Below are 27,763 nucleotides of genomic sequence, written 5' to 3'. Positions count from 1 at the left end.
GCCTAAGACTCGATGGAATTATTCAGGCAGCTCACTCGTTCACGGTAGCATTAAAATGAAATTAAGAAGTCGCTTCCGAGATCGGAATTTCCGTTTGCGTGTAACCTAATGACCGAGTATGCCCACGTATGATATGAATGGTGTAATTTCTTATATAAATATGTATATGTATTTAGAGATATGATTATATTTATATATACTGTATATATTTCTTAAATTATGCATGTATAGTAAATATGTGTTTATGATTATAAATATGGTTATATATCTCTATATATGTATGTGTATGTATATATATATATATATATATATATATATATATATATATATATATATATATATATATATATATATATATATGTATATATATATATATATATATATATATATATATTTATTAATTTATTTATATTATATATTACGTGTATATATATGTATGTATATATACATGTATATTTCGTTACTTAATTTTATTATTGTTCAATAACCTAGATCCGCACGAATCCCCTACCAGGTTACAAAACAAAATACAAAATCTTTTTCGATGGGAAGCTGAGTAAAGGACAACTTACAGCTTAAAATTTCACGGATGCCGCAGTTGCTTTCAGTCGCGCGATGTTGGTTAAAAAGCACAAGTTTAGTATAGCAGACATTTCACTTACTTGTTTCGGATATTTACACTCCACAGATTGCAGGTACGCTATGTCGGAGTCGGGTAATTTGAACTGGATTGTTTATCTTTCAACAACAAACCGCACTGAATTAAGTTAACAAATTTTTCCCCCTCAACGGTAGAAGGTAAGTCAGTCAAGTCCCGTCATCTAACGCACAAGATGTACCTTCCCTCACAACAGTTCTACACGTACTGAGCGCGCGAGCGAGCGGCGAGCGCCTCACTCAGCGAGGCCGAGACTGAGTCGGGAGTCCTGGGGCGGGCGGGTCCTGACCACCCATGGTAGGTCCGGTGGAGGAGTCCACAACAGAGGGCAGCAGCAGTGACCGATAAGAGGAGCGCCAAGTGGTATTATTAAGATTAGGTCACACCGAGATGCCGTGCCCTCATTTATTTAATTTTTTTTCCAGATTTTTGCGAACTTCATTGTAGAAAACGTGCGTTAATAAGGTCTTAATATGAATCTCTTGATTGACTTTTCTGTATTTCGTTTTGGAAAATTAATCATGAGTGGTTGATCTTTTATTGAGAAATCTGGATTACGCTCAGAAAAAAATATTAGTGGACCGAAATGTTTTAAACCCAGGTTTTCCGGATTCATCTTATTACCTGTGGATGAATGGGAGAGAGAGAGAGAGAGACTCATATTGGACAGGTCTCCTGTACTGTAAAATCCAATGCATGTTCAATTTGATGCATAATTTTTCTTGACAAACTGTAATATGCATGTTCATTTGATGAATAATTTTGCACCATGTTCAATTTGATGCATAATTTTGACCCAGAAGGAAGCACCTTAAGTGGCAAGACAAACCGTAATTCATATGCATGTTCATTTGATGAATAATTTTGACCCAGAAGGAAGCACCTTAAGTGGCAAGACAAACCGTAATTCATATGCATGTTCATTTGATGAATAATTTTGACCCAGAAGGAAGCACCTTAAGTGGCAAGACAAACCGTCATTCATACACTAATCACTTGTGGCCAGTGAATTCTGACCAATTTGTCTTACAGAAATGAGGCTAAATTATACCATCACAGCTAAAAAGAAATGAGATTAGTGCTCCTTAAGAACCCTTGAACTCAAACCCATGCTCTATTGACTAGATTACTACCAACACATTCGTAGTTATCATGTGGCCTTAAATTCAGTTTCCCCGTATGGGGGTAGTGCCGTCAGTGCACCTCATGCTGTGCAATGTAGGCATTACTTAGGGTTCCTTGCAGCGTCCCTTCGGCCCCTAGCTGCAACTGCTTTCATTCCTTTTACTGTACCTCCGTTCATATTCTCTTTCTTCCATCGTACTGTCCACCCTCTCCTAACAATTGATGCATAGTGCAGCTGCGAAGTTTTCCTCCTGTTACACCTTTCAAACCTTTTCACTGTCAATTTCAGTTTCAGCGTTGAATGACCTTAGTTGCCCCAGTGCTTAGCATGTATGCCTAAAATCTGTAAGTCAATAAATTCAGTCCAATTATTCTGATTCGTCATCAAACGCAAACATGGTTTTCACTTTACCATGCACATGCGTAGTTTCTCAGCCCAGAACCATATAAATGCTACTACCAGTAATGGTAATTCTCAACAGCCTGTCATAGTTGCTGAAATGTCAAGAGTACGTCAAGTATACATGAATCAACTGATGGTCAAATGAAGCACAGCAGAAAGCGTTTGAGAAAAACTTGATTTAAATTTACGAAAATTGGGCTATAAAGCCAATCGCTGGGGCACTTTCAGCCATCCAGTTTTTAAGATAATGGAAAGAGGAGTTGGAGTGGATGAAAAGAGGGAGTTGGAGTGGACAGCAAAATAGAAGAAAGGAAACGGGACTGGGTGCAGCAAGGGGTCGAAGGGACGCTGCAGACAACCTTCAGTAATAAGTACTCTGGGGTTTGTGACATTTTTCTTGATGATTTATATAATTCTAGGTAGTCGATGAAACTTTGATATTTCAGGTTTTTTTTCACTTTGATTCCCTGGAAAATCTTAAAGCATACGAAAAGAACTTCGTCCTAATTGGAAGAGAGCCGGAAAGTGTCAGTGTACTGTTGCATATTGATTTGATTCCATGTTATACTGCTACGTAAATGAGATGCAGTCCTTTGTAAAAGTAGCAGTACAATCCGTGAGGAACCTCTTGGGTGTTTTCCTATACCTACTGCTATATTCTTCCCACATTTCCCCACGTACTTGAAACGCTGCATGCACCATATTCCTTATTCTTCTCTAGTTGTGAAACGGTGAGAACTACATACATGGCCTCGGTACCCGACGTCAGAGGGTATTGTAGTCCTTCATCATGAATATTTTGAGTCGTCTTGTAAGTCTGTCCTCTGAATGAAAAAAAAAAAAAAACTTAAACTTCTTCTCTTCCCAAACTTTTCGTCGTATTTATCACTTAATTGTCTAATGATGACTCTTCTTACTCTTTCCAAATATCTCACTACAATATTTAGTCACGTTTTTGTTTCAGAAGTGGGTTTTCTGCTGTCTGTAACGTCACGAAACATGCATCTAACCTCGTGGATCTTCCAACTTTTGCTTTTCTTCTCTACTTAAGGGCTTTGTTTCTTCAGTTACTTTACCTTTAACCCCAAATCTGCTGTCTTCCCACCTCACGTCCATGTTCTCTGTGGCAGACTTCAATGCACACTACACTGAGCAGTCCGACTTCATCCATATTAATATCGAAGATGATACATCTCTTTCGTTTTCTCTTATACTAGCTCGATGACAAAAGTGTTCAATACCTAACAGTTGCTCATTTTGAGAAACTTTCATCAAGTACTCTTGAGCTTATATTTACCTCTAACACTTCAAGTTATTTTTGTGTAAAAAAAAAAAAATAAAGAAAAAACTTCCTTTCTCAAGGCCTCTGCAAACTGTTTGATCTCTGTAACTGCTACCTTCACCTATCCCGCACAAATTCCCTTCATGTAGTTGCAAAATTTTTGAGAGTTCTCGCCAGCTGGACACACTAGCCTTTCATCATTTTCAGAGAGCCTATTGCATTGCTATCGGTAATTAACATGATTCTAGACCTCCTTTTGTTGTCACTGCAGCATTTCAGGATTCAGTGAACCTTCCTTCTGTGCCACCAAAGCATTGCAAATGCACAGGTCGTTGGTGGGCTGTAGAAAATGGCTGTCTATTCATCATCAGAGGCCAGTTGCGAACGCCACTACCATGTAACTGTTTCAGTGTTCAGCAAATATTTCAGTACATGTAATTCTGGAGTCCATTGAAGCCCAAGTAGCGATGACTATATTTGATTGCTTCCCAGAAAAGTAATTACATAACTCAGTCACTGGACTCTAGGGCATCTTTTGTCATCACTAGAGACTTGCAGTCATTTAGTATTGTTGACTGGCATGACGGCATTTTTTTAAATTCTGTCAGTCAACGAAGTGTCTGCTGCTGATTACGGAGCATACCCATAAATCTAGAAATGTACTAGCTCTTGTTTTAACAGTTGCTTCATCTATAAATGAAGAAGCAAATCTTTTAGTGGCATTTCTGACCAGCGAACTTACCGTAGTAGTGAACGTCACATGAATATAATTCCCAGCATCGCCACTGTGTATCTGAAATCCCAGAAAACACAATATTATGATTGTACGCCTCTGTATTAATGTCTGAAATGAATGCTAACAATCATCCTTTGAAAAAATGGGAAAAACTACCAGTCATTTTAATGGCTTTCGTTGTAGAGAAAACTCAAAATATCAGCTAATGGTAAACCTTGTTTCAGTGACGATAATCCGGTCAAGTTTAACGTGCAGGGACTAAATTGCATCCAACTAATATGCTAGAACTTTGCTGAAAGAGACCACAAATTGACTAAGTTTCTAGATGTGCTGAGAAAGACTAATGATAATAATACGAAAACACGACTACAAGAAAAAGCTCGGCCCCATCTCTGGATCCAGCACAGTGCCAGGATTAACAGTGTACTCTATTAATCCTGCACAGTGCTAAGCTGAACTGGTCATAAACCTTTGAGTGGATAGGCTAAACTGTCTTCTGTTTATATTCGTCTTCCAGGTACCAGTCATCTTAAGCCACTCTTGGCTGTATTTACTTATTCGTTCAAGGGATGTGAAAAAGATCCATAATGACTAGACAGTTTAGACGGAGAAAATTCCGATAGAGCTTTCTCAGTTTTATTGTAAAGAAATCTTACCTTATTGTAAAGAAATCTTACCTTATTTTTTCTCATAATCATGACGGTTTATCGCTTTAGTATTCTTAGTAGTTTTCCAAACGAGCAGAAATGATTCATTGTGCTGCTTGTTTAAAGGTTTCTAAAAATACTGACTGCAAAAGTTAATAGTTGGCCTCCATCACTCCAGTGGTCTCTAAAGTCATCAAATATTTTAGCTTTTTAACAGGCCCTTGCTTACAGGAAACGATTAACGATTAGGTAACTGAGATACTCTAATATCTGACTACATCCACGACATCTTGGTAACAGAGATAAGTCCAGACTTGTGCAGACTAATTGTAGTTTATCCTTTGACTTGGCTAGCCGTGAGGATTTTATAATCTTTATACCTTAAACATGGGAGGTTACATAGTTAGTTTGATTCATGTTTTTCAAATGATCAACGATAGAATAGTTGTGAACGGCATTCATTTATCCTAGATCTATCTTGTCTGGGGTCCCGTAGGCTGGTGTCCTGGGACCTTTATTGAATTCACTTTTTGCTTGTGACATAATCATTGGCTCAGAAGGTATGATAGTAAAGCAGTTATGTTACTCATGTCAGAGTCATTCAGTCTCCACAAGTGTGAGATGAAGTTAATGCTAGCCAACTGGAAAGGACCAGTAAGTGATGTAGTTAGGGGGGGTCGAGGCTAGGCGTCAGCAAATCTAAGACATGGATTAGTCAGTCGCATAGCATGTTCTTGCTTTCTGTAAATAACCCCGATAGCACTTAGGTCCAAAATACTCCTGAACAAGTTAATCGAGCCTTGCTGCTGATCTGCGGCAGAAATATTGTGTAAAACACACACGGAGAGAGAGAGAGATGTTTGAGTTGCTGACAAGATTAAGGAAAACTTTGGAATGGCCGAGCTGGTCGCTTATCGTATTCGTCAAGGGATGGGCTTTTGATACGCTTTGCTTGTTTAATTAGCTTTTTCTTCTCTCTCTTGTTTGTCCAAACTTATCTGGTTCACTTTCACGTTGACAATATGTATGGTTAGGGTGGGAAATACATACAGCTGTGGTACTGTGTTTTTAAATTTTGCAAATGCGTATCTACGCTGCTCAATGAGAGAGTCAATACTAAAAGTGTTACGCTCACCCCTGGTACACAAACATTCGAAGCGTAGAATTTTTCCACCACATAATCATACGAGAACATAACAAAACATCGCCTTGTAACTATACTAAGTCACAGCTCAACATAATTTCTCTTTTATAATAAGGAAAATTATGTACTAAAAAGGTTTTGAAGTATTGTTCATTTTACGAACAGAAGGAAATTCAATACTCAACTGCATTGTATTCTTTTTGTATCCGTACATAGTATGGACACTCGCTATTACTCTTGTGGGCGTTTTCAAAAGGTATGAAGAGCCTAACTTACAAGAGTCGTCTTTTGATTTCTGGTTTTGTTTTTACGCATAAGAACTTTTACACGCACGAGGATTCTCAGACATGCAAATATTCATCACACGACACTTCTCCATTCTTAGTCCCTTGGTTCTAAGACATCGTAAGACGAAAATTGGGAGCAAACAAACTTCAGTGAGCAAAGATGGCGTTGGACTTTCGGCATGGTAACTACATGCAAGAAAAGCAAAGAAGAATGGAGGAAAATCACTTTAAATTGATGAGAACAAAGAAAAGACATCGGGAGAGAAGAGGAAAGACATGGATAAGTTGAAGTTCATAAAAGTAATTAGTTGGAACCATTACTCCATATATTATATATATATATATATATATATATATATATATATATATGTATATATATATATATATATATATATATAAATAAATTTATAACATTATGATTTCAGGTGGGATTTAGGGGCAAGTAAGGCGTAGAAAGCCCAATACTGATTATTTATTTATTCAGAATTATGATTACGGGTTACTCTGTTTACTGCAGTGGACATGCAAAAAAACCACTAAAACTAAAAATAGTGGAGCTAACAAACATCCAGGCCAGACAAAGAATAACTTTAAGAAATCAGTTCAATCAATTTCAGACAATAGAAGTCATAACATTTTTCATGGACAAGAAACAGTCAAAAACACATGTCATCAACTTATCGCAAACGTATCACTGACAGGCTGAACAAGAAGTCAGTGGAACTCATGTTCTTTGCCTTAGACAAACCTCCGATCATCTCTAACTTCAATTGCTATGGTTCTCGTCCACGTAGGTCTGTAAAGTCCCCGCTAAGTGGGTTATCTATGATGGCGACCTGTTTTCTTTGCCGCTCCTTGGATATCGGGTCACATGGGATTAGCCATACCCAATCATTTAAACTGATTTATGTAAATATTTACCTGTTACCAACTTGTACGTTATATGTTTCTTTTGCTCAGGTATCAGAGTGTATTCAACTTCATTATTGTCTATTTTTGTAACTCAGAGTGTATTTATTCATTGTATTTGTTGTCAAATGTTATCGACCTCAGGTCACCCTGGTTCTCATTGTATTCCTTGGTGTGACGTCAGTCCGCCGCTATATAAACCGCCTGTGTCCTCAATAAATCAGCAGTAACTTTATCCTGCTCGTTTCTTTCGCACCTCTTAAAGGTCTGGGTCTTCCGACTCCCTCGTTACTGATGTGATTTACTGTAGTGTGGACGCACCATAATATAATACCTTCTGGAGCCACTTCCTCTGAAGAAAGAAAGGTGTGTGGAAAGGAGGGAGAGTCAAGATATAAGAAGAATGTGTGGTATATGTAATTTAAAGGAGAAGGCTAGGAGGCTCGTTTGGTACTACATGGCCATGTAATAAGAAAGAGAGGAGGTGGAACCAATCAAGACAGCCAAGTTAAATGCCAGTGATGGGAGGAGGGTGTGGGGTGTCAACGGATCAGATGGATGGATGTGGTGAGGAGGGATGGGTGAGTGGGACTGGGAAGAAGATGCTAGGAATAAAATAGATGGAGGAAAGTTGACTCGAAATGGCCGACCCTGCTATGCAATGGGATTAATAAGGTCGAAAAGAAGATATATATATATATATATATATATATATATATATATATATATATATATATATATATATACATATATGTATACATATATACATTAATATGCGGTCGTGAAGTTGTTTAATTCTTCCAGGGATTACAGGTGTAAGGTGTGAGTGTAATAGTTGGTAAAAAATGTAACCAAGTAGAGCTGTATACACAGCGGTTGGGGCCGACATGTGACTCACTCAGTGCCAGGCCGAGTAACGTGACTTAGAAAAATTTTCCTGCATCTCCTTTGAATTCTTTTGTTGTGTAAAGTATATGTACTTTCATTGAAAATGCTTTTCTTTCCTGTGATTAATAATTCTGTCTAGAATTCAATGCTTTAAATTAAAATGTTAATAAAAACCACACCACATGTTACTTCCTTTCAAAGGTAAATGATTGACTGTCATTCAGAGTTTTCCCTGGCAGCGCTGGGTTGAGCAGCTAGTGTATTATATATGAGGGTGCTTGTACATACTTAGCCTCCTTCCCTAAGGATAATACATTTGCCACCATCTACATAATTATAAGGACTTCTTGAGGTGTCAGTTGTGTGCTCTCCTGCCTGGGCTAGGACAACCAGTCTGATACACTGTTAAAAGTTCCATGTCTTTCCTAATGACCTTGCAGAGAATTATGACCCTGGTGGTCAGATGATTGTGATGGTCACTAAAGACCCGTCCAGATGATCGAGCACAGCTCGATGGGCACTGCCTGCAAACGAGCAGAGCCCACAGGCACAACTGTATTGTTGTCCACAGGGTGCCGAGCTGGCCCAGTCAAACCCGGGCACAGCCAGAGCGTGTGGTCGTTCAGGCAGGACCTGCAGACTGTGTGCGGTATGATAACTACCAGTATGGCAAGGGTGTTCCCGGTAAAGTTCTATTAAATGTAGCACATGAGGTCTCAACCACTGATCCATAGCAGAAGCAGAGGCAGACATGTCTGTCAAACACCAGAGTGAAAAATGACAACCTCTGCCCCTTTGCACGCGGGCAGTGCTAGATCATCTGGACGGGCCTTTTGAGGTTAAAATGGGCATGGGGCCAGCACCCTCATCCATAAAAGCTTACTTTGCCCTTTTGCTTGTGTATCTGCATGCTTATGTCTGGTTCCAGATACACTGTTCACACAGTCGCATTGCCCCTTAGGGAGCTAGTGCTGTCAGTGCACCTCACACGGTGCACTGTAGACATTACTTTAAGGTTTTTCAGTGTCTCTTCGCCCTCTCGCTGCACCCACTTTTTAACCTTTTACTTTACCACCATTCCCTCATCCTTTCTCCAGTCTTGCTGTCCAACTATTACTTCTTAGTGCAACTGTGGGGGTTTTCTCCCATTTCCACATTTGGACTATTATTATTATTCAGAAGATGAATCCTATTCATATGGAACAAGCCCACAGGAACCACTGAGTTGATATTCAAGTTTCCAAAGAACTTGGCGTTCATTGGAAAGAAGCAACAGAAGGTATTAAAGTAAGCGAAGGTAGATCTTTGTACAGTACTTCATCACCTGCATTTTCTGGGTCTCTTTATCTTGCTATCAAACCACTCCAACTCCTTATCACTGGCTTTATCGCTGAGTGGTCGAAAGTGTCCTAGTTGCTTGGCTTTGCAGCCTCATTTTCATAAGATTACATCAGTTGCAGTACTCTGCTTGTTTTCTTCCTAATAATTCCGTTTTGTATCGTGTTGTGTGTTTCAGCATCATTTATTATACACTTAACCATCTTATTTGTGAAAATTTTACTCATACATACATACATAAATACATACATATGTATGTATGTATATAACAAAAAAAAAAAAAAAAATATATATATATATATATATATATATATATATATATATATATATATATATATATATATATATATATATATATATATTCATATTTGTATGTATGTGTGTGTTAGAAATGATGTGTTAGAAATGATCAACACACAATCACGTGTGGGACAGAAATAAATTTCTGACTCGCATCAGGATCGAACCCAGGTGTGTATATACACACAATGTTAGTGGCTGAAGAACCTCACTGAACAATAGTCGCAAGGATGTGAATAAAATATAAATTAAAGAAATGAAAACCAGTGTACATTATTTTCTTTTCCTAAAAAGCAGTTTGCCATTATTTGCTTTGGCTTTATGTATACTCACACTAGAAAATCTTTTTTCTGTGTACAGTTTGTGGTTTTAATGGCTGATCTAAAACAGGCATTAATCTGAGCTGTCATTAAGGCGCGAGATTCTTGCTTTGCTGTTTCAAAGTCAGCTTAATTCTCACAAGTAAAATATAAATGGTAAAGATAATATCTGTGTTCAGTAAGAACCAAAGGCGCACTAATCCGTAGGGGGAAGTGTGCCGTCAGTGCACCTCTTGCAGTGCACTTTAGGCATTACTGAGGGTTGTTTGCGGCGTCCCCTCTGCTCTTAGCTGGAACCCCTTTCGTTCCTTTTACCCTACCATTTCCGTTTCAGCGCTGAAGGACCTCATAGATCCCAGCGCTTGGCCTTGGCCTAAACTCTATATCCTTTCTGTTCTATTCTTGCTTAAGTGTCCTTTTGACATTATGTTCTCAGTTTTACTGATGATGGGCGGATTCCAGAATCTTCCTTTCGTAAGGGCGGTTAGTATCCCTGATAATATGTACGAAAATCCTTGACTCTCTAAACCTTATCTTACTGATCGCTTATGCTCTGTAAAATTTCATAACAGATGTTGTATGGGTTTTATAAACACTGGCATCATCTTTTTCTCTTATTTAAGTTTACATTAATATGCGAACCACCTATGGTTTTAGGATCCCGAAAAGTGAGCGGATTGTCAGATCTGAATTGCGCAGTTACTTTCTCGATGTTTTCAATATAAAGGAGTTTATTTTATTGTTAAAGTTGGTTTGTTTGCATGGCCTCTAATTAGTGGTGCTTCGTTCATGGTCTTCACGATGATATATGCTCGGTAGAGTAACTGGGTCAGCTGCTGACGAATTGTGTCACTCTTTTTCCAGATACCCATGAGAGCATATTGCCCTAAGAAGCCCGGAAGATTTCGTAAAAGCCCCTTGAACATCAAACTGATTAGTCTAGACGTGGAAATCTTATTCACTAAAGTGCCGATGGTCGTTTTGTTGCCTTTTCAAATAGGACATTACTACATTATGTAATATATATATTACATACATATAAATATATTGTATGCATGTATATATATGTGTGTGTGTGTATGTGTGTGAGAGAGAGAGAGAGAGAGAGAGAGAGGCAATAGAACGACAATCGGACTTCAGTAAATAGGTTTCCACGTCTAGACTAGAAAAAGTGTGAGGCAATTCGTCAGCAGCTGACCCAGTTACTCTACCCAGCAGATATCATCGTAAAGGCTATAATAGAAGTGAGCAAAATGCGCCACTAATTACAGGCCCTGCAAATAAATAACTTTATATATATGTATATATATATATATATATATATATATATATATATATATATATATATATATATATATATATATATATATATATAGAAATGATTATGCATGCAATACTCTGCGTTAGTCTTGCCGTAATAGAACGCCTCTTTACTTCCATTAAGCCTCATTAACGGATCAAGGCTCCTCGCAGTGATTTTTGCAAAAGCTGTCGACTTCCCTTTTTCAGACTCAATGAACATTTTTTTTAGTATATGTGTCAGAATTCCTTTCTGTGTAAGGTTCAAATATAGAAGCATTTTCCATGCCTTGGAGTCATGGACTTCTATACTTTTTCCTTATGAAAAATTTAAAAATCATAACGTCTCTGTCTGTTCCGAGCTTATTCCATCAAATTGTGAGGTACTGACCTTCAGGAAAAAATATAAAAACTTTACGTCCTTACCTATTCAGGCATTATTCAACCAAAATGAAAGCTATGACCTTGGGCGGTAAATGTCTGCTGAAATGACAGTTCTTCCTGTGCTGATTGCTGTTTCTCTTTCAGGAACCTGTTGTATTGTACTTTACCTTTATTCACAAAGGAAAACAGTATCTATGATATAGCGAATACTTCTACGGTCCAGTAAAATCTCATTCTAATGTTTATTAAGTAATAAGCCATAATGATGCAGCTTTATGAGCAAAACTGTATTTTACTAAATACGAAATGATTAAGAATGGGAGATTTCTATCTTTTTCAGCCTACAGTTGGCCGAAGAGGAATATAATGTCAACGGTCGAAAGCTCCCATTTTTAGTCATTATTATCATTTTTGTATTTTGAAAAAATAAAGTTTTGCACTCATACGTAATTGCGGACTTTTATTATTAACGGTCACAACACAATGATGCACTATAGATATATTGACATTTGCTTTGGAAGCTAATGCAGAGCCACAGAATATTTTAGTCGCAGATCTAACCGTGGACTTTTACTTACAATCAACGGTCGTCACAGTACAGTGATGCACCATAGATATATTAGTGTTTGCTCTGGAAACTAATGCAGAGCCACAGGACATTTTTATTCGTAGCAGATCTAACGCAAATCCTTGAGAACGGTCCATAGGTCCATATTTCACCCAAAAAAGGGAGCGATTGTCTCTAGGTGAAATGAAATAAACTAATGCAGAGCCACAGGACATTTTTATTCGAAGCAGATCTAACGCAAATCCTTGAGAACGGTCCATAGGTCCATATTTCATCCTAGAGGAGCGATTGTCTCTGGGTGAAATGAAATAAACTGATGCAGAGACACAGGACATTTTTATTCGAAGCAGATCTAACGCAAATCCTTGAGAACGGTCCATAGGTCCATATTCCACCCAAAGGAGCGATTGTCTCTAGGTGGAATGAAATAAACTAATGCCTAATGCAGAGCCACAGGACATTTTCATTCGAAGCAGATCTAACGCAAATCCTTTGAGAACGGCCCATAGGTCCATATTTCATCCCAAAAAAGGAGCGATCGCCTCTAGGTGAAATGAGAACCAATACCCTCAAGGGAGACCGTGGCTGCGAAGGGTGAATCGCCTCAGCCTGACGCGTGGAACGTGTCTGCCGTTGTTGACTTCGTCAGGAGGAGAAATTGAGACTTATCAATTAACAAATTGTCCTGCAGCCATGAGTGAAGAGGATTCCACGGTCGTGTGGGTGGGGAACATCGACGACCGAGTTTCCGAGGACCTGTTGTACGAATTATTCTTACAGGTGAGATCCGAAATACCTCAGATAAGAAGGACTCTCTCCGTATCCTACGCGCGAGTGTCCCCCTCCTACGTCGGATGAAGGATAGCGTAGAGTACGCGAGGTCGACATCCTACTCTGTAAGGCTTGGTTACTGTAGGTTTACGACGAAGGCTATTTTCAAGGTGAAATTGAAGACTAGGCTACTCCCTCCCCCCTGGTTTTGGCAAAATGGGTTCCATGTTCAGTGAGATGGTCGTACAAACAAACGAGAGACTGTTGATGCACTGTAAATGGCACAAGCACAAACAAAAGGCACAAACATATTTAAAAAAATAAACAAAAGGCAGTTTAGGCTATAGGCCTACGCAGTCGGAGGTGAGTTTGGCCAACGACGGTATCAGCCTCTGACAAGACCTACAAACGGAAGCTTAGCCCATTGAGTCATGTTTAGTGTTACTGTTTGGGGAGGGTTTAGTTCAGGAGGAGGCCCCTCAGGCCAGTAAGGGCATAGCTTTTAAGTGGTAATTCTAAGCCGTAGTTGAGCTAGATTATGGCAACTGACGTTTTCCTATATTTTACTGTTTTACAAGAATTTGAATTAATATTTTGTCCGCCAGGTCTAACTAAACTGTAATTGACCTTTGAAGACTACACGACGCGGTAGATATAACCCGGCATTCCGCAGCAAGCCCCCCCACCCCCCCCACCCACCTCCGTAGCTAATACGGCAAAGTAGTAACCAGTAAACACCCCTAGGGTATATTTGGTTGGTATTTTTAGGGGTGTTTACTGGTTACAATTATGCCGCATTAGCTATGGAGTCGGGTGGGGGCTTGCCGCGGAATGTCAGCTTAGATCTACTCCGTTGTGTAGTCTTCAAAGGTCAATTACAGTTTAGTTACAGCCGGCCGACAAAATATTACTTTAAATTCTTGTAAAGCAAGTGACATAACATAGGAAAACGTCAATTGCCACAGTCGAGCTCACCGCGGAACTACGGCTTAGAATTACCCCCCAAGTTGTGTTAGGAAAGAAAGGGTTGGCTAGGTCAGGACGTATCATGCTAGGAAAGGCTAGGGTTGTTTTCGTCTGCAGAACCTACCTGTTCCCGTCATTCTGCACTCGCCCCAAAACACAGAGGAAAGCTGTGGTAAGTAGTCTTCAGTTTCACCAGGACCCTGGCCTGCTGTGTCTTACAGTTCTGGGGCCCCAGTAGAAGTACTGTAGGGCCGTTGGAGTGAGAAAAACTCAAGCAAGTGAAATAGCCTTCAAGGACCTTAGTTCCATTGATAGTTCTGATCCAGATTAAGTTACTTGAATGTTTTCAAACTGATGTCATGCTCTAGTGGGAGGACCTGGTACCCTAGGTTAGGTTAGGATAGGTGTGGTTGGTTAGGTCATTGCTGATGGTGTGAACATCAGAATGTTCAGAGCTCATATTAATACATAGGAAAATCTAGTTTTTAGGTCCAAAATGTAATACAGGCAGTTCCCGGTTTACGACGGGTCAACTGGCGACGTCGAGTTCTGACGGCTTTTCAAATATATTCATCGAAATTATTTCCGGTTCTGACGCATGTTCGGGTTATGACACGTGTGCGTGATCCGACAGAAGAAATACTTGGCTCCAAAGCGGCAGAATAATCCAAATTCGTAGTTTTTATGAAAACTCAATTAAAATGCAGTTTACATTGTTTTCCAATACCCAAAGCATTAAAAAGTAAGGTTTTCTTAGGTTTTTGACGATTTTCGACTATTTTTGGTTTCCACAACAATTTTAGTTTCTGACGTGGCGTAAAGCAGAACACGTCGTACACTGCGGACTGTCTGTAATGGTTTAAAGTAAAATTTACCTTTTTATTAATAAAATCAGTCAGTACTGTTTTAGGATACAAGATTATGACCAGTACCATTTGTCAGAAAATGTGGAGCCTAGGTGCTTATAAAACAAAACTATCCCACAATGCTTATTCCATCAGGGATTCTCCTTAATCAACATCCCCTTAACTTAACCACAAACTACAGAGCTGTGATGTGGCTTTACCTAGCTGAGGGGCTTTACTCATACCAAACCCCCCTTCTCCAGGCATTGAAAGCGTGCTAAAGGCAATATTTTACGTATTTTATTCAGTCAGTATTTTTAATTTCTTCATAGGTAGTCTGGAAGAGGCTTTCTTGTTATTCTTCAGGTGACTGGGACCTATGTGCTCCAAGAATGTCCAAAATTTGCGGTCTGACCTTCCCAGACACTGCTCCCTAACACAGTTCCAAGAGATGTAACTGTCATACAGCTTTTTCTGGGTACCATGTTTTGGTAGCACACTCCTTTTGAGAACACCTCAGAACACCCAGCATCCATCTACCTGACAACCTTTATTAAACTTTCTCTTGCCAAGTTTGTATCATCCATTTCAGCCACATGGCCAAGACCACCAATCGTGTTATCAGTTATCAGAATTTCAGAGCACAACTTTGCTGCCGAAATTATACCAGTTTCTACCTTGGTATGGAACTAAAGTCAGCAAAACTCCCCTCTAATAATTTCCTAGCTGGGGTCAGTTATTCGAAGAGATAAATCAAATCATTATCCGTTTATTGGTAGGTATCTAAAATGGCCTTTCTTAAAGATATTTTTTTTCACAAGCTTAAACATTATGCAAAAAACACTTTGGATTGTAATAATTAAGGAGAGATTTACCATCAACCAGGTGCCTGCTTTCACTTGGAGTATGAGGGCCAATTGAGGGTCAATATAGGCCAGTTCACAACACCATCAGAAAATTTCATTAACCCTTAAGGGACGGCATAATTCATCAATGTGCAGCACCCCAGACCGGGGAAACTTTGAGGTTTAAAATAAAAAATAAAAATCACATCAATGGAAGAAGAATGACACTACATTCCTGTATAAATAAATTCTAAAAAAATTCCTTCTACGAAGTTGAAAATGACTATTACAACCCTTGTAGGGCCCATTTACAAGACAGTCGTAAATTTTACCAACTTATGTTTTTCTAATAAAAAGTTTTTGGATTTTGTAAAATTATTATTACTGCTCACACAATATCAAAACAGATAAGAAATAAAGCAGTAACAAATTTTTTGCATATTTGTTGTAAAATATTCATGTAAATTTACGAGAAGGAAGATTCAGTAACTTTTTTTCTTTTACATGCTTTTCAATATTTCTTTGCAATTTTCTCTTTGTAAAATTACATTTACAACCGACATACTATTGTAAAAGACAAAAACAAAAAACAACAACAACCTTACCATTATGTTTAAAGCAAATTTACAAAAGACTCATGTGAGAGAAGATGCAGTACCTTCCCCTTGAAGTCACAGGCATTGCTGATGCAGCCTGCTCTCAAGTCTGTATAAATGTTGCCATTAGTGAATTTATAGCATATAGAAGTATTGGCACCTTTGTTTGAATCATAATTACCATAACAGTGATGCGTGGTGTACCTCACACTGAAGCTCAATCCGTCCACCTCCACAAACCTGTTTTACTTCACACTGAAGCTCAATCCGTCCACTAAGCATCAAGTGCTCTAACTTGAGGCTGGGAATGTTGCCAAATCCTTCACAGGAAATAAAATACTTTTGGAACAAGAAAGTCACCTTGGAATATGAATTAAAAAGGATGGGTGTAGGCATAGATAACACAGGTATACTGAAAATTAATATTTATTGGCTTTAAATATAGCCTAGGGCCTGATCCAGGTTGACCAGGTGTATGATTGTCAGTATTTAAAATTTCCCTGACCAGGTAATCAAGCATGCAGGGTGCCACAGTACAGCCAACTTTTGAATTACAGGAGGAAGGTGCAGCATGACTGAGGTCACATATGTCATTCTACATACTACCAGAAAATGCATAGGATTTTGTGTGCATATATACATAAAAATGAGATATCCCTGCACAGCCAACAGTAAAGGTTAAGTGAGCGTCACATAATTCCCGTTACATCGGACAGTTCAGGATGACACCATCAGGAAACTGGGATTTGCCAGGTGGATTTGTGAGTTACCAAAAAATTATAGCATGAAATTATAGCAATGACAGTGGAAGGTGTGTACCTTAACTAAACCTAGTCTAGGGTACCAGGATCTTACCTGCAGGACTTCACCCTTCCTTGATCCCCCCCAACTTAACTTCTCCTTCTATTTAACCTGATCCAGACTTAAGGTATTGAGATAGGTAAGCCACCCATTTCCCATGAAAATTAAAATAAAATATCTCCAGACCACATACCAGAAACTCAACAAAACCCATTAATACAAATTTGATTGGTTTTCCTCTTCTATGCATTGAAAATGATGCCAAAGCACACAAATAAAAAAAAAAAAGATAAAATACAGTAAAAATTAAAAATGAGAATGGCATAAAAAAAAAAGAAAGTGTGGACAGGTTTTTAAAGCACCCTCTCTCTCTCTCTCTATCTATATCTCTATATATATCTCTCTCTCTCTCTCTCTCTCTCTCTCTCTCTCTCTCTCTCTGTCTTGTTGTGCTTAGAGTGTATTTGTACACATTACACTATGGTGCTATCCTTAATAAAAATGTGGAAAAAGCAAAAATGGAAAAACATAAAACAAAAAAAAGCGTTAATGATGTCAAGTGCTTGCGTACCCCTTTCGGTCCATCCCAAACTGCATTCCCAGCCAGGGAAACTCCTTCCTTGGCAACCTACCTTCCAAGACAGCCCTTTCTTTGGGTGAGTCTTCCTGTCAGCAGCCTTGCTGCCACTCCCCTCCCATGGTGCCTTGCCATTCGACCCCCGCCCCCCACCGTGGACGCTTTTTCTGGCCTCCCACAGCAGTGTTACCAAAATTTCCTTAGGTTGCACAGTCTTGCCAACTATCAGAGATAGGGTTTTGAAAATGTTTAAAAAAATTATATAAACTATATACATATACAGTAGAACCCCGGTCCTCGATGCTAATTCGTTCCAGAAGAAGTGTCAAGATTCGATTTTGTTGAATTCGGTTAATTTCTCCATAGAAATAACTGAAAAGTTAATCCACATTCTGACCGCAGTCATTACCCCAACCTTGCCTTTTTATACAAAACTTTACACAAATTACAATTAAATAAGTTCAGAGTTGAATAACTTACCATATCAAGCACTTTTTTACATTTTAAATGCATGCTGTATCAAAAATTATTGATCTATGACCAATGTGGCCTTGTACCGATGATAGACCAAATGCCATGGGCTAGGCTAGGTAGCCTAGAGGCACTACAGAATGTACTAGCGGTAATTTTGTAAAACTGTTGTTAATAATGGTAACGTTGAAAAACAAGCGAATTATCGCATTAAATTAATAATACCAGTATTTATAAGCCAATTACTGTATGTCTGTTATAAAATTAGGAAAATTTCTAAATTACGTCAGAACAAACAGCTTTGGCAGTGTAAAACAAACCACAGCGCCATCCTGGTGGTTGTATATTTACTGAAAGATGTTTTACAGTGAATTTGTATACTATTCAGTAGACTGTATGAAATTTACCATAAATATTGAATGTTTACATGTAATTAGCCTTACGATACACCACCAGGATGGCATTTGGTTTGTTTATCTACCTAACTAAGTCAACAATAATTTCACGAGAAATTTTCTTAATTTATGATAACAGTATACAGTGATTCGACTTATAATACAACATCATTAATTTAATGTGATAATCTGTGGCTTGTTTTTCAACCTTTTAACAACATGTGTGCTTTAAATACTTTTAAATAAGCATGGGAATAAGCATACCAACCGCGCCAACTAGCGGCAGCAGCCGGAAACTTTTCTAAAACATCATATGATTCATAAGATTCGGATTCGGTTTGTTGTTTTGAAGCTCGGCCTTAAAGGTATAGCATTTCGTGTTGAAATCCGATTATGTCGAGTTCTGTACAGTTGAGACCGGGGTTCTGTACAGTGGTCCCCGTTTATCGTGATTCCGTTTCTGGCGGTGTGATGATAACCAAAGTTGCGTAACTGAAACTCAAGCGAATTTGGCGATTTTGGGAGTTATCGGCGCCAGCGCCGTTACCGGTTATCGGCACCTCTGTTAGCTATGTATTGGTGTCAATACCCGGTATCTGCGGCTGATAGCGAAATCTGCGATTTTCGGCGCCGAAAATTGCCGATTTTCGTCACTAGACAAGCCCCGTAAAACCGGATAAGCTGTTAATTTTGCCCGTTAACGGGGACTGCCTGTGTATATATTTTTCTTTAATTTGAAAAACCCTACCTCTGATGGTTGGCAGTATCCTTGGTCCCTGGGGTCCAGTTGTGTCTGGATAATGTCAAGGTCCAAATAATATGCACCCGGTTAATCGAGGGAGTGCTTCACATACAATGAATGTTGGTGTATTGGGAGACTAAAGATTTTGTATGAAATATTTTAATTTTTGTACATATCTCAATTACGCATATTATTTCTTGCTTAATTGTATGGTCCTTTTGAATCTTACCGTAATTCAATGTCTTTTTATTTGCAGGCAGGCCCTGTTGAGTATGTCAAGCAGCCTAAAGACAAAGCAAGCGGCAAGAAAAAAAACTTTGCCTTTGTAGGTTATAAGCATGAGTGTTCTGTTGCTTATGCTATAGCATTGATGAACAGCATAAAACTCTGCGGCCGTAGCCTTAGAGTTCAGAGCAGATATATTCAGAGTCTTCAAGCACAGGGACTAGCTTCTGGTGATCCGCGTGGAGTACACACTCTTGATCAATTTCAGAAAGATAATTCTAGCGAAGAGCAAGGGATGTCTCAGACGAGAGAAGCGTGTAGTTTATTGGGACCGCCACCGCCACCACTTAATGTTCCTGCTAATATTCCTCCACATATATTAGCATTAGCTCATCAACAAATGGCCTTGCTAAATAACAGAGGAATGGTGCCTTTGTCTCAAAATCCTTCTCTCAATGCAAGGATGCAACCCAGAAATGACAATTATGGTTCTATTAACTATAATCGTGGGTATTCCAATTCAGGCCAAGACTCTTCCTCAAGTCATGGCTACAACCATTATAATAAAAACAGAAATAGAGGATCAAGGTCCTTCGACAACAAAACTATGCAAGCGATGAAAATGCATGCTGATGAAGTCACTGCGCAGAACTCCCACATGTTAGCTGCTCTTCAGGATCAACAAGGGCGTTTTGACAAAAGTCGACTGGGATCTTCACCTTGTAAATACAATGAAGATAGGTATGATCGTGATTATGATACCAGCCATGATAATAGATATCGGCAAAATCAAGAGGGCCACTATAAGCCGAGTCATCGTGATTATAGGCAACAACCATATGACAGGTACGAGAGTCATCACAGTAGACACCAGGACAGGCAAAACCCCTCTGATAGTCGTAGGAAGTTCGATGATAAGAGTAGGAATGGTGGTAGAAGCCACAGCTATAACAGTGATCGTTATGGTCGCGGGGGCGAATACCAACCACATTATAACTCGAGACGCTGATGTACACAGTAAAGTAAGACTGTTTGCATCCAGTTTTCATGAGTACCAATTTCTGTTTTTGCTTTGTACTCTGAGGAATATTGTGTAATTAAATTATTTTAAGGGTATATCTATGTGTATTTTGTATGTTAGCATTCCTATGACTACAATTTAGAGATCTTTAATAACATTTAGAATTAGTTTTTGTTGGCGCTACTTATGTGCCGTTTAATCGTGTTCATGACAGATTCTCTGTTCCTGTCATAATGTCATTTTAAGCAAGTTTAATGTCTTTGGCTTTCCTGTCATTGCTCTTTCCCTTTTTATTATCCATTGTACAGTACTGTAAATATGAATTGCTTTGTAATAGTAAGTGTGTGTAGTGGAGTATGTTAAGAGTGTGAGGAAAGATGAACTGATTAGTCATCGTGGTGTATTTGACAAATGGAAATCAAATTTTTAGTGTTATTAGTTGGGTATTTTATTTCATCACAGTATTTCCAAAGTGTTTTTGTATCTTATAGCTGTTTAATCAAAGGAAAAAGAAAGAAAAAGATTGGGTACATGGGACAAAGGTTTGATTATGAGGAAGGAATGAGCTTTGAACAAGCTTTACTGGTTGCTGAATACTTGAATTTCTGTATGTTATGAAAATTACGAGCTTTGAACATTTTTTTTTCGGCAATCAAGTTCAATCTGATGCTGAATCCTGCTCTAGCTTCAGACTTATTGCCTTGCCTAAACCTTTACTGGCATATTTGTTCTTGAGGGAGTGCATACATCCCCTTGCATATAGGAGTATCTTTCAGCACAAGCCACAAACCAGTTGAAACTTGATAACAAGGTGGATAACAGGTGGAGATGGTAGGTGGGTAGGGGAGTATCCCACACTCATTTTTCTTTCGGCCACAGTATATAACAGGTGTGTTGCCCTATGCTGTTCTGACTGGTGATTGCGAACTAGGATTTTGGATGAGTATTTTTTCGTTGCAATTCTCCCGTTTTAATTACTGTACTTTCCTGTGGCTTCCTGCACTTTATTCTTATAGAATCAAAACTTATTCCCTCATAACCGAGACGTGACCACCATTGTTGGAGGTTATGTCTCTGGTGATAGCTTTACTTCTCAGATTAATTTGGTGCCCATAAGGCTTAGTCATTATGGAAGTTCTCGCAGAAGTTTTGGTCTACCAAGGATTAGTTATTTTGTGTTGTGGCCATCCTAAATTATTTGACCTGGCAGAGGAAGAAGGCCCTCATGATCTCCTGAGGCAGTTACTGTTGGTCTTTAGTTCCTGACTCAACCAGCCTTGCAGCGTAAGGAGAGCCAAGACGGCGTAGGGAACCGTAGGAGAGCTGTTGGTGCTGTTTTTCATCTTCGTCTTCTACTTCGTCACACACCTCCATCTTGACCCTGTTTCTTTCCCCACACAGGCAGGCATTGGGAAAGGGAAGTCTAACCCATGTGTAAGAAGTCTTGATAGGCTTCTATGCTGTCTCCCCCTGGAGGAGGGTGGGGCCACCTGATCACTAGCATTGATTGGCTTTCCCCTGATAGGTCAGCACCGTAGTGCACAGTTCATTTAGACTCAAAGTCTTCACCCATCCTGTCTGCACTGCAATGTTCTTGCCAAGTTTGCAGCTTGTTTAACCTTGCATGTGTTCGGAATGGGTGAAAGTGTCTCTGTAGTAGATTAGCAATTACACCACTATCAGTACTTATGATTCAAGTGAAGGTGAGAGATATCTTATGCTTTGCTGCCTTTAGCAATGCATGTGCTCAAGGGATGGTTTGCTACTGTTCGGTTGTTTGCATTATGCTTCCCTTACAGTGGAATGTCATTGCAGTTCAAACTCGCCTGTCATTGTTTGGGTGTAGGGGTGTTTTGGTGCCTGCTCTCCTGAATAGCAAAGAAGTTTTGAGTAATTGAGTTCCCATACCTGCTGGGAGAGACTAGGATTACTAAGAACTTTGGTTTTCTCTTTTCATTTTTGATGTTGGAGAGGTGATGAAGTTGAGTTCCATTACCTGTAAAACACTTAATGTGTTGGTTGTTTTCTTTCCTTAACTTCTAGAGGAGTGATAGTGTTTCTCATTTCCTACTGTGGCTTGCTTTGGCAATTCCCTTGTTGCGCTGGGGTGGGGGCGTTGAGGGCTTCGATCTGCTGTTTCTCTGGTCAAAGCACCGAAAGAGCGCCCCAGCCCTCTTTCCTAGTCAGCCTGTTGTATGCATTTGCTGTTAAGTGGTACACTTTCTGCAACTTACACTGGAATTCTCCAGCAGCTCTTGAGAAAACTAGTGTATGTGTATTTTTTTTTTTATAGGGTAGCAAGGCATTTAATAGTAAACCTTTCATGGTTTTTCATGATTGTTCTGGGGAAGAACATCTTCTACAATTGTGATCACAGAGAAGAATCTCTTTGCTTCACGTTTATACTCAGCAGATTGCAGACTTGGGTAAGTCAAGTCCCTAAGGCTATGGTTTTCCTTTTCAGGTTTTTATGATTGATGTAGACCTCTTCCCTTCAGTGGAGTTTTCTGTACTTCAAGTGTTGTACAGTCTCCCTCTGTGGAGAACTTCAATTCTGAATTAATTTCGTTCTTGGCATTTTATGAATTCAAAAGTGTCTTTCAAGACTTTTATTCTGCTGTTGGACAGTCGTTACTCTTAGACTGTTCTTTCTTGGTCTCGTGTATAATTGGGAAGTCTCTTTGGCATGCCGTATTGCATTTGGCTTTTGGTAGGGCATGAATTGTTCTCATTCCATCATTCCTTGGTAGGAATGATAGCTCAAGTCTCGTCTCCTTTGCCGAGAGTGAGTTTCCTCAAGTCTTCCCTCCTTAGCTGAAGTGGAGATCCACATGAGATACTGCTTTGTCAGCCTGTGCTTTTTATTACTCTTTGAAGTTGTCCAGTTCCAGAGTTGGAGTGTTTCCTTCTTTCATTAATACCTTTAGCACTGGAAAGAGTTGTCCAGGAATTCTTTCACGTGGCTTCTGACGGGTTCTTCAGACCATGAACTTCTCTGAAGAGGAGGTTGGTTTTCTCTCAGGGGAGAGACCTTAGTGTGTCTCTCACTGTTCAGTTGAACTTTTCAGACTTACAGTTCTGTTCAAGGGATGGCACTTACAAGTCCTAAACAGTTTTGCTTCAGGACATATTATGGCTGTCCAACTTCTGTAGTCACAAGGTCAGTATCTTGTCCGAAGTATCTAAGCTTGGTGTAAGTCTGAAGGTGAAAGCAGAATGACTGGATTCTGCTCTGTCCTTATACCCTCTTTCAATGGCAACATCTGGGCTGAAGTATAATCTGGAGTCGCCTGGGTACTGCTGATTGAACTTGGGCATCCTCTCCTGCTCAGTGACTGGGAGACATCTCCCTTGTCCTTTCTGTTTTAAGAAGTGAGAGGGGACTAGGTAGAGTTTAGTCCAGCTTTGAATTCTGGGTTTTACGAGGACCAAACTGCTTTCTGTGGGGTCTTCTGCAAGAGATGCAATGGTCCTTCAAATCGTTCTTTACTTGAGTAAGCCCTTCTCGCTTTAGAAGGGGCCCTCGGGCCTAGGGCCCTACTGCTCTGGTCAGCTATTTTGCCAGACTGGTAGGGTTTCAGGAATCATGACCTCCCTCCTTTGGAAGGCAACCTTTATCTTGGCAGTTCCTTGGTGTTTCTCAACCTCAGTCAGTTGAAGGAGACTGACCTCCCATCTAAGGAGTAAATCTCCTTTATAAAAGGTGATGGTTTGCATTCCCTTAGGAACAAGTAATAATTTTGAATAACTGATTGCATTTTGCCTAGGTATACAGACCAGAGCCTTTTGTATTTAATCCCACCTCGCCTGCCTCTCTCAGTTCCTGTGGCTGAAGGGAAAGTGAGTGCGACTGTTGGTGAATGAGGGATAATCCTTCTCTCATCCCCAATGTCCACCTGTTAACTACATGGTTAACCAACTTGTTACCAAGTTTTAACTGTTTCCAGCTCGTGCTGAAAGATACTTCAAAATAAAGGCTCTGGTTTGTAGATCTATGAAAAATACAAATATTTCACTTAATATTTTTTTTTTTTCCACAAGCTAATCTCCTTTGCCTCACATCTGACAACATACCACATATTTCACCATATTTACGTTTCTCTACCTTGTCCTGTGATAAGAGCTTATATAGTAAACATCCTTAATACTTTGAGTTGTTGGATGGCAAAATTCCCCAGAAACGACTGAAATCTGCTGATGGTGAGTTGTGCTTGTTTCATAATTAGCTTCACCTAGAAGTCTACCCAACATTGGAGTTACTTTATGATTTATTAGCGTTTTTAGTTAGACCTTTAATATACCCTCTGCATTGCTTACCTCCAGTCTACCTTGTGTAGTGCAACATTTGGTTTCTAAGCCCCTTTGGTCTTTGAGTATATAAACAAAAGTAATTTTTAGAAAACTTTGCCCTTTTATCCATATAAAGAGAAAATCTGACCTAAAAATGTATGTGATGATGATATGTCCTTATCCCTGACAGGTTCTCTACCTCCCCCTTCCAAGGTCTCTCTTACCTTTATACTCAAGTTTTTATTTTATAGGTGGAGTTCTGCTTCTTGTAACAAAACACACTTATAGCCAGGCATATCAATCATGAAATTCAAGATGACCTTTGCATAGGGTTATTCTAACTTGAATTAGTTGCTTTCTTTGCTAATTTTCAGTGATTACTGCAGACTGCTTTATCCTTATTTTTTTTTATTCATCTTGTCATAAGTCTTTGCTATCTTCTCAACCATGTGCAGAAGTTCTCTATAAGGAAGGTTTCAACACACCACACAACTGGATCCATCTCTCACCTCTGCTACTGCATTGTAGAATAAGTACATTATTGTCAGTGTTTAAGTACCACAACCATGAATCCAGCGGTTTTTCTTAACCGTCCTTAAACTGCTGCTTTGTTGTACTATAGAATATCTTATTCTTAAGAGTCCTTTGAAAACTCACCTCATCAGCTCCTTTTGTACAGTTTCACCAATAGAACCTGGAGAATTTGTGGTTGGTTGACACATGCAGGCTTTTTTTGGTATTCACAGTTTATACTTTGCAGTACCTTCTTTGTGGTAACAAGATAAAATTCTCCCCCCTTTTAATTATATGACCACCAATTCTTCAGCAATTTGGTCGTGTTAGCTGGATCGTTAGTTATTCTGAGGTCTCTCTTTGTTGCTACCAGGGCCTCTCTTTTGTATTTTCTGGGAATGCTGCACTCCTTTTCTTCAAAGTAAAATGTATTAATGTGAAAACAAGTATCCTAAAAATTTACCTAAAAATTATGTGATCCTTCAGTCAGATTTCCATACATAGAAGTTCGGCTTTCCTCAGATGTGTCATGATAGGTCAAGTTGATCTTCTTGTGGGAAGGCCATTGTCTTCAGCTTTCATTTCTCAGTTACGTATTATAATGATCCTGGTCTCCTGTGTTTCTCTGATCCTGTGACTTCTTCAGTACTCCTAAACTCCATCTGGTTCCTGCTTCCAAAAAGACTGGTAGAGCATGTGCCCTAGATCGTACTCCTGCACAATGCTGTAATGAATTTGCCAAGGAGTTGTCTTATTTCCTAACGTGGACAAAAGAGCTTAGATTCTGTTGCTGTTGCTGATAGCAGCCCAAAGGCACTTTACAGTGTGTGTGGTACAAGGGTCCGCTAGCCGAGGTCCTGTTTGTAGCTTAATTTGTTCTGTTTTCTTTCTTCTACCTTTTTATTTATTGATACCATATTTGCCTCTTTTCTTAACTGCTCTTCCACTCTCCTATCTCAGTTCTGCTTCTCTGATTCATGCTTCTGTTTATCAATTCTACCATCCATTTTCTTTTCTTTTATCTCCCAGTCTTGCATCAGTTTTGTCCCCATCTGTTAAAGTTGATCTTGAGAGAAAGTCAGTGGAAATCATTCAAGTAATATAATCCAAGATCATTGACTCCAAACTGTTTCAGCCTGTTTTCTCACTTCTCGTCCATTAATTCTTTGATGCCTTGAAGGCTTGAAAAATGTATGGGGCTAAATTTTCTGTAAAATAACTTTTCAGAGATTTATCATTTTTTTCACCCAGAGTTATAAAAAGCACATTTAAGGTATTTGCTCACCGGTTTTTGTTTTTCATGTCGGTAGAACTAAATACAGGCAGTCCCTAGTTCTGGCAGGGTTGGAAACACCGCGTTCGAGTTATGGCGGCTTTTCAAATATATTTATCAGAAATTATTTCCTGGTTCTGGACGCATGTTCGGGGTTCGACGTAAATACATACGATCGACGGGAAGAATATGGCTCCCAAAACGGCGGAATAATAAAGTTTTGGGCTTTTTGATGAAAACTCAAATGAGTTTACTCTGTTTAATACCCAAAGCATTAAAGTAAGGTTTTCTTGGGATTTTTTGACAATTTCGATGATTTTCGGTTTACAATGATTTTCGGTTTACGGCGGCGTAAAACCTGAACCCCATTCGTAAACTGGGGACTGCATGTGTAGGGAGTCATCTAGTCAGTGTACCTTCTCTCGATCCTCTTTTTCACCACCATAGGTAGTATCCTTGCCCTCTCTGATAGTTACCATTTGGTCACTTCTGATGGGCTTCAGGAAAGTGTCCTTCCTCTTAGACCCTTGTAACAGTGATCAAGCCGCCACATCCCAAATTTACTCTGCAGCAATTGCAGTCTAATTTTGCATGGCTCAGCGACTTCCCTTGGTTGGCAAAGCTTTATGATTAAATAGTCATCCCTCCTTGAAGGACCAGATCTCTCATTCATGTAGGGTAGCCTATACTCTTTTTCGTTTTTTACTCTGAACCTTTGTTACATATATATACATTAGGTGCCTTTCACACAAACCTCTGAATGAAAAAAGTAAGAAAAATGGTGTATAGAAAGTTAAATAGAAAAAATTCCACATTTTATTGGAATAATGTTTTTCTGTAATAACATGGGAGAAAGATATGCCCTATAATTTAGGATGAATCTTACCTACTGCTAAAGTTAGCTTGTATCTCCATGCCGATAGGCAAGTCGGCATTCAAACAAAAGATTGAATGGCTGCCTGGATGACTGTCTGTACACCTGTTTTTTTCAGGTGTGTATAAGGTTGTCAGGGTGGTTGGAAACCAGTCCAGGTCCAGTGTGTGCGATCAATTTTAGGATTCCCTTATAAGAGGTAAGGTGTCAGTGCTGTGCCCCTGTCCATGGCAGAACCTAGGACTGCCTTGTGACAGTAGTAAGTGTCTG

At 39.3% G+C, this 27,763-nt stretch overlaps 1 protein-coding gene and 1 pseudogene across 2 annotated transcripts in view; one reads left to right on the top strand and one right to left on the bottom strand.

Moving 5' to 3' along the window:
* LOC136852310 (myosin-7-like) overlaps positions 1-866 on the bottom strand; it is a 209,070-nt pseudogene extending 208,204 nt beyond the window's left edge.
* The window catches only part of LOC136852307 (RNA-binding protein 7-like), a 273,240-nt gene extending 248,677 nt beyond the window's left edge, over positions 1-24,563 (top strand). Inside the window, exons 1-2 of one of the 2 annotated variants that reach the window (XM_067126813.1) lie at positions 12,875-13,068; positions 19,554-24,563. In XM_067126813.1, the coding sequence (XP_066982914.1) occupies positions 12,982-13,068; positions 19,554-20,531 (1,065 nt within the window). In that variant the 5' untranslated portion in view covers positions 12,875-12,981 and the 3' untranslated portion in view covers positions 20,532-24,563. Of the gene's footprint in view, positions 1-12,874; positions 13,069-19,553 lie in introns of those variants that run through there. The other variant, XM_067126814.1, reaches the window with a different exon arrangement.
* The last annotated feature ends 3,200 nt before the right edge of the window (positions 24,564-27,763 follow it).

Source organism: Macrobrachium rosenbergii, chromosome 25 (genome assembly GCF_040412425.1).
Source record: "Macrobrachium rosenbergii isolate ZJJX-2024 chromosome 25, ASM4041242v1, whole genome shotgun sequence".
In the NCBI taxonomy this organism is placed as follows: domain Eukaryota; kingdom Metazoa; phylum Arthropoda; class Malacostraca; order Decapoda; family Palaemonidae; genus Macrobrachium; species Macrobrachium rosenbergii.
The sequence above is the reverse complement of the archived record's forward strand: the minus strand, read 5'-3'. Positions and strand labels throughout refer to the sequence as shown.